Source organism: Perissodus microlepis, chromosome 23 (genome assembly GCF_051167445.1).
Source record: "Perissodus microlepis isolate ML-2025 ecotype Zambia chromosome 23, ASM5116744v1, whole genome shotgun sequence".
NCBI lineage: Eukaryota > Metazoa > Chordata > Actinopteri > Cichliformes > Cichlidae > Perissodus > Perissodus microlepis.
The window spans coordinates 4321662-4330208 of NC_140482.1; the positions used below are offsets into that span (position 1 = coordinate 4321662).

The 8547-nt window shown below is 41.0% G+C and overlaps 1 protein-coding gene across 1 annotated transcript; it reads left to right on the plus strand.

Moving 5' to 3' along the window:
• The first annotated feature begins 3249 nt into the window (after window positions 1-3249).
• Window positions 3250-6502, plus strand: LOC146360779 (uncharacterized). The gene has a single exon (XM_084921129.1). The coding sequence runs from the start codon at window positions 3453-3455 to the stop codon at window positions 5787-5789; it is 2337 nt and encodes a 778-aa protein (XP_084777255.1). The 5' UTR covers window positions 3250-3452; the 3' UTR covers window positions 5790-6502.
• The last annotated feature ends 2045 nt before the right edge of the window (window positions 6503-8547 follow it).

Consider the following 8547-nt stretch of genomic DNA (forward strand, 5'->3'; position numbering starts at 1 on the left):
ATCGACGATTAGCAAGCAAAACAAAACCCCAGAAATAACATTTATTAAATGAAGACTCAGCTAAACCTTTTTAAACTTCACATCTGAATAACAAATAACACACGCAGCACATAGAAACAAATATCTAAAATGAGTTAGATCCCAGGAAGTTAGACACGCTTTCATAAGTTTTCTGATCGACTTTTACGAGATTAAATTTGAGCAAGTAAAGACATTTCACATGAAGCTCAGAGGCAGGAGAGTTGTACTTCAGAAAGACATCCAGCTCAGAGCGCTCAACTCATTCATCTTACTTTATTTTCCTATTTCAGTATGCATGATAACACAGCCAGATGTTTTCATTCATTGCCACTGAAGCAGATGCATGTGTGTGTTCTGCAGACTGATTGAATCCTTCTGTACGCAGCTTAAAATGAGTCCTGAGGAAAGAGGTTGAATGGAAGTGGTGAGGAAGAGTGTCATGTTTTTTTCCTCTGTAATAAATAAACTAAATAATAAGCACAAATATTTTTGTTTTCCAAATATATTTTTACGAGCGCTGAACATGTGATCAAGATTAGACGATAAATACAAGATTAATTTCACTATTCTGCTGTATTTCTACTTAACACCTACCTGACTCACTTTTGAATGAAATTAATGCAACGTGTGAGACTAATATTTTTAATCAGATCTTAATTTATGCAAAAATATCCATCATAGACCCCAGAAAAAAGCATGAATAAAAAGAACACCCGATCCATGATATTAAAAAAGCCTTGATCATTAATAGCAAGTCTTTTTAATATCAACCAATAAGAGTAAAGTTAGCTTAAAGGCACAACCCCTGTTTTTCAGGCAGAGGAGAAAAAGAGGAGCTTCGTTTAAGATAAAGAAGCATGCAAAGCTACTCTAGTAGAGTCCAAGAATAAGAATATCATGTTGGAAATGAACATGAGGATGATCAAAACACATTCCCTCCAACAAATAAATACTATAGAGAGCGGAGCTGCTTCATCATTTTAAAAAAACAACGTCTTTGGCTGAGCACAAACACAAGCGCTCAGGAATCAGATTAACCAACAACAGACAAGCTTTCTTCCAACAACTCAGAGTAAAGAGTAATGAGCTAACACTGAGTAACTGTTGGCCAGTAAAATCAACGGTTGCTAACTTTCACATGCAGCAGCTCATTAAGACACTTAAAATAAATTGAATTAAGACATTTAAATGTTGGTTGTATTTTCCTTCCCGATGCATGTGAAAGGTTAAGACTTACATCTCCAAATGTACTGGAACTGATTTGAACCAGAGGACTCAGCCACACTGTTACTATGTACTGCATAAACACGTTTACCGATGAAGGCAAATCAGACGCTGTCCTGACTGTGTGGCTAAATTTTGTGCTGAAAGCATCAAATCAATTGAATATGATTAACTTGCTATGAGAGTTTTTTAGTCCAAGTGTGACTTTTTCTGGGTTCATACACCTTTCAGGGTCAAATTCAAGCACTTTGTAAGCACGTTTAATGTCCATTTTCAAACTTTTCCAGCACATTACCATAAAAAGGATGCATATTTCACTTCGCATCACCTGAGTAAGACCACGTGAAAGGCCAAATGAATAAGTCTTCTCATCAGATATTGATGCTTCTTTCTTATGTGACACAAAAAACAGGAGGAGACAGATCTTTGCTTGTGTTGTTTTTTAAGTTCATTCATTCAAAACTAACTGTAAGACGCTTAACTACATTGCAGTCTGTGTTATTGTTGTAGACCTAATTATCACCTTTAAAGTGTTTGTGCTAATAACATCATGTAGAGTAAGACAGGCATAGAGAACAGCACTGACTGGGAGAGGCTTTGAACAGATGACATACTCAGATCAATTCAACACTTTAGACTTTAAAAATGCACAAGCGTCTTTCAAAAACCTATTTATTTAATCTATCATCATTGATATTATTATGTACAGTTATAATGTACTGTTCATCTCCCTTAAATAAACAGGCAGCCTTAAAGTGTGAAATAGTCACTTGTCTACTGTCTCAGTGGCTGATAGTGCCCCACAGGCCTCAATGTGAGCTTGAAGCCATTATGTTTAAATTGTTTAATGATAAACAGATTTTGAATGAAAGGAGGAAACTTCGGTAGCACAAAAAAGTGCCTATTCTTTGTTCCCATATGGTTCAGTCATATTACCGTCATTTCCCCCTAAGGTGTTCCCAAAGACACCAGGTTAATACTTGAAAAAGCTGCAGCAAGACACAAAAATATCATCAATATTCTGTTTACTTGGTGACAACGTCGCTTTTAGCCTTCAATCAGAAAGCCTGACGTTGGCTAGTTAAGCATCGGGCTAACGTTTAACGCTTTCACTTGAGGGAAGTAACTCGTATTACTGCTACTGCTGTGTAATCTTGGTTAAATTCACAGCATATGCTACACGTTACCCTGCAATAACTAACTGTTAGAATAGCGGCACCGTATTGTATCGCACTGAGTGCACTTCAATCCTTTATCCCGCGAGTTTGCTAGCTAGCAAAATAATAATACCAATTTTTTAAAAAATAACATGTGTAACGTACACACTCGAGAAAATTATTTACTAGTACTTACGCAACTCCCCCGTTGTGAAAACGTACAAATCCTTCTTGTATTTTTCGTTTTCCAGCAAACACTCATTAAAACGGCCTCCAGGCACATTAGTGCACTCACCCCCGACTGATCAGGGAGGGGGTGGGGGGTCACACATTGAAACAGACTAACGTGCAGAGGTACAGCCCAGGCAGAGAAATGTTGCTTTTAGACTTTGCGACTCATTTTATTTCTCTATCTGATAAGAAACTATTCAATCAGATAGTTATTTGTGGTGAATGAAATACGGTTACAGTTTCAAGAAGTTTTAAGCACCAAATCCGAAATCCAAGCACTGCAATATTAAAATCCAATTCAATTTCTTGTTTGCTCCGAAATCTACGACATGACTATATACAGAAAAGCTTGACATGGTATGCAAAAAACCCCGAAAACAATACAAATACATGAACAAAAAATGTTTTAACTGTCAGTTATGTCATTTTAAAATTTTCCAAAACTGACATTTTCTTTGACTGACTGATATTAAATTGATTAGGGTCAAATTTAGTGTGAACAATATTACACAAACAAGCACGTGTGTGCGCATGCGCACATATTTGAATCGCTTCGAATATGTGCGCATGCGCACATATTAGAATGCTTCGATCGCTTTTGAGTGGTAACTTTGCTTCGATCTTTTCTGACGTCATAACTTTGCTTTGATCCCAAAACCCATAAATAGGAGCGCTCACCTGTTACTTTATGCTTAACGGACGTTGACCTGCAGCAACTAAAACCCTTTCGAGAAGTTTTGAGAGCAATTTACAGGAGAAACCAAAACAAGTTCAGTTTTGTTTCTCACCAATTTACAGCGCAAACAGACACATTACACCATGTCAGCCAACCCATCCTTCGGCTCAGATGAGCTTGAAATATCTAAAGGGACCATTTTGGGAGATCACCACGTGGTGGAGGCTTTCCTTGGAGAAGGAAGCTTTGGTGTCGTAACGAAATGTCGCGATACAAAAAAGAACCAAACTGTTGCTATCAAAGTCAACAAAAGCGACCCTGAAATTCTGCTCCAGGCAAAACTGGAACTTTTCATCCTGGAGCAGCTACGACGCTTGGATCCAGACAGGTGCAACATTGTCGAATGGAACGGCTATTTCCTCGATGGAGAGCGCATTTGCTTGAATTTCGAACTCCTCGACCAAAGCCTGTCAGACTACATAGGGGACCGGAATAACCAAGGTCTCCCAATGAGAGAAATCAGGCCAATTTTGCATCAGCTCGCAAATGCTCTGTTCCACCTGGGTTCTGTGGGAATAGTTCATGCTGACCTCAAACCTGTCAACATCATGGTTGTGAACCGCAGTGAGTCTCCTGTCAAAGTCAAACTTATAGACTTTGGCATCGCATGTCCTGCTTCTGCAGTGATTCCTGGTGGTGCTGTGGGGACAATTGGTTATTGTGCCCCTGAGATTATGCTTGGCACTTCATATGATGAAGCAATTGACATGTGGTCTCTGGGGCTGGTAGCTGTGGAGCTTGCTACAGGGGTGCCTCTCTATCCTGGGGAAGACGATTATGATGTTTTGAAATTCATAATTGAAACTCAGGGTCAGCTACCAGATCATCTTCTAGAGTCTGGCTTGTACACTGACTGCTATTTCATCGAGGATAACTACAACGAACAGCGCTGGACATTTAAGACCCCAGAACAATTTCAATACGAGACAGATTATCGATCCAAGGAAACTCGATCGATAAAACTTAAGCGTCTCGATGACCTCGAACAACTGCTGAAAGTTAGGCGAGGACCGGAAAATGGCCAAACATTATTTGTAAGGCTAATCAAAGAAATGTTGGCCTTGGATGCAAATCGGCGCATAACACCCTCGGAGGTTCTGAAGCATCCCTTTTTCGACCCTCGCCTCTCAAGGAGAACCCCCTGCACTGACATGAATAGCACAGGGGGAGAACTCCTTGTGCTCTCTCAGCAGCCTTCAAGCTGGAAAAGTCATGGATCGCAAAAATTCAGCTGCAGTGTCCAAAACTCAGTTGAATTTCCTCAAAAAGGAGACATCAACACCTCAGCCAACCCATCTGCCTCTGAAGATGATCTTCAAATAACGGAAGGGACCATTTTAGGAGATCACCACGTGGTAGAGGCCTTCCTTGGAGAAGGAGGCTTTGGTTTGGTAACCAGATGTCGCGATACAAAAAACAACCAAACTGTTGCTATTAAAGTCAACAAAAGCGACCCTGAAATTCTGCTCCAGGCAAAACTGGAAATTTTCATCCTGGAGCAGCTACGACGCTTGGATCCAGACAGGTGCAACATTGTCGAATGGAACGGCTATTTCCTCGATGGAGAGCGCATTTGCTTGAATTTCGAACTCCTCGACCAAAGCCTGTGGGACTACATTGGGGACCGGAATAACCGAGGTCTCCCAATGAGAGAACTCAGGCCAATTTTGCATCAGCTCGCAAATGCTCTGTTCCACCTGGGTTCTGTGGGAATAGTTCATGCTGACCTCAAACCTGGAAACATCATGGTTGTGAACCGCAGTGAGTCTCCCGTCAAAGTCAAACTCATAGACTTTGGCCTCGCATGTCCTGCTTCTGCAGTGATTCCTGGTGACCGTGTGGGGACGGTTGGTTATTGTGCACCTGAGGTTATGCTTGGCATTCCATACGATGAAGCAATTGACATGTGGTCTCTGGGGCTGGTAGCTGTGGAGCTTGCTACAGGGGTGCCTCTCTATCCTGGGGAAGACGATTATGATGTTTTGAAATTCATAATTGAAACTCAGGGTCAGCTACCAGATCATCTTCTAAAGTCTGGCTTCTACACTGACTGCTATTTCATCGAGGATAACTACAACGAACAGCGCTGGACATTTAAGACCCAAGAACAATTTCAATACGAGACAGATTATCGATCCAAGGAAACTCGATGGATAAAACTTAAGCGTCTCGATGACCTCGAACAACTGCTGAAGGTTAGGCGAGGACCGGAAAACGGCCAATCATTATTTGTAAGGCTAATCAAAGAAATGTTGGCCTTGGATGCAAATCAGCGCATAACACCCTCGGAGGTTCTGAAGCATCCCTTTTTCGACCCTGGCCTCTCAAGGAGAACCCCCTGCACTGATATGAATAACACAGGGGGACAAAACCTTGTGCTCTCTCAGCAGCAATCATCGTTTGGGTGGCCAGAATTCTAGGGGAGCTAGAAATTCTTGTGGAAAAAAAGCCCAAAACAATAACATCAACAAAAACAACCAATGAATATGGTCTTAAACTTGGGCACAATTTGGCTTGAAATCCATCAACTAATCTCTCAATATTCAAAGCGGAGCAGCAGACAACTTACCATCACATCAGTCCTTCAATCAGACCTACAACAAACGTCTTCCTTCTCTCACCCCAACCGGTCGCAGCAGATGGCCGCCCCAACCTGAGCCTGGTTCTGCTGGAGGTTTCTTCCTGTAAAAAGGGAGTTTTTCCTTCCCACTGTCGCCAAAGTGCTTGCTCATAGGGGGTCATATGATTGTTGGGTTCTCTGTATGTATTATTGTAGGGTCTACCTTACAATAATACATACAGCCTTGAAGTGACTGGTGATATGATTTGCTGCTGAATGAATTCGGAACTAATTGGAAATCTGAATATTAATTAAATAAACCTGCTTTGAGCATCAATTAATTGTTGTTTGAAATTCTTTATAAATATATAAATATAGTGCCACTCTTCTACTGTTTAAATTGCAACTGTTTAATACTGACTAATTTATTCATACACTTGAGCATAAACACACGCACAGTAAATGGCCTGTATTTGTACAGCGCTTTACTTAGTCCCCAAGGACCCCAAAGAGCTTTACACTACATTCAGTCATTCACACATTCACACACTGGTGATGGCAGCTACATTGTAGCCACAGCTGCCCTGGGGCGCACTGACAGAGGCGAGGCTGCCGGACACTGGCGCCACCGGGCCCTCTGACCACCACCAGTAGGCAACGGGTGAAGTGTCTTGCCCAGGGACACAACGACCGAGACTGTCGGAGGCGGGGCTCAATCTGGCAACCTTCCAATTACAGGATGAACTGCGAACTCTTGAGCCACGATTGCCCTATATACACATATACTTTACAGTACTAGTCAGTGCTTACATACTAGTTCTTTTCCCTACTTTTTCATGCTTACTGGTACAAATGCCCGTTACTAGAGTTAAATGCTATCAATGTATTCTCACAGTTATGGAACTGTCAAATGCATACAAAATAATGCTCACGTAAACATAACTGTGCACTAGTTTGCCCTTATTGCTGCAGTTTGTTTCAAATCACTTTGAATAAAGCTCAGCTTCTCTCAAGCTCTCTCTTACTATCTCTCACTCTCTCTCTCTCTCTCTCTCTCTCTCTCTCTCACACACACACACACACACACACACACACACACACTATGTAACGTTTCAGCAAGAAAATACCCCCCCTCCCCCCCACAGTGACACCACCACCACTAGTCTGCACAGCTGACATGAGGCAGCATGGATCCATCCTTTCATGCTATTTATGCCAAATTCTGACCCGACCATCTGCATGTCAGAGCAGAAATCAAACTCATCAGACCAGGCAACATTTATCCAATCTACTCATGTCAAATTTTGAGAACTGTAGCTTCAATTTCCTGTTCTTAGCTGACCAAAACGCTCTTCTGCATTCTTTGGTTGGAACAAATGGTTGTATGAGCTACGGTTGCCTTCCTATCAGACATTTTTCTCTGACCGTTGACATCAATAAGGCAGTTTTTCCAAGAGAACTGCCTTTCACTGGATATTTTCTCTTTTTTGTCACCGAAAAGGGTGTCTGTGTTACTTCTTGTCTTATATATATTGTCTCTGTTTTCCTCTGTCCTTTGTCAGAGTGTCTGTTCACCTACCCCCTGTGTCTCCATATTCCCAGTGTTCAAGGTTTCCGAGTGTTTTCCCAGTTTAGGTTTTCATGGTTGGTTCTGTTTGCTACTCAGCCAGAATAAACAGCTCGCTCTTTTAAAAGTAGGCTCCAGAATGGATGATGGGATGTTCGCATGTCTTTATGTAACACTGAGTGTGCTGAACTAAAGGTAGGCCTAGTTTCATTTTCATGGTCATTATTATCAAGACAATGATTACGCCTTATTCTGATTATTTCTCCCTTTTGGAGGTGTAACATTTACATGAGGGGTGTAGGAACATTTCCCCCTAAATATTTTTAGATACATTTTTGTTGAAGTCACTGTTTTTGTCGTATTGATGATAATGCAGCTCAAATAAATACTTTTAAATAAAAGAATAACCGTTCAAAGTGCTCAGTGGTGAAACTGTAACTCTTTCAGAGTTTGACAGCTGGACAAGTGATGCCGTATTTAAAGAAACATGAGATGAGTGCAGCATATTATCTGAACAGAGATCATTCAATGAGCAAGAATAAACACTGAAAGAGAAACACTTCACTGTTGATTATCATATGAAGTCTAATGAAAGCTGTTAATCTGTTAATATCCTGTTAATCTGCATACAGCAAATACAGAACATGCGACTTTAAAGCATCCAGCAAAGTGATAACTGTCCTCTGCCCACTAAGTAGTGACTCTACAAAAGATTATTTTCAATATCATCTTTATATTATATTTATATTATATTTAGTTATTCTCCAGCGCAACAATGTAAGGAGCTCTGTGATTGGTTAGGAAAGGACAGACTGGCCACCTCGATTTTTCTTCACTGCACATTGATCCATAGCTTTGCTCTGTAAAGGCTAACAACGTGCTTTTGCTTTACAAAGACATTTAGCGTCGGTATTCACTCTCTTAAAATGCCACTGAACACTGGAGTGAAATGGAGCCCTGATCCTCAGAGTTTTATTGTTCCTAACATTTCTTATAGATAGCACAGATAGTGCCCCACTGCAGTAATCACTCATGTCTAGATATTCCTGTT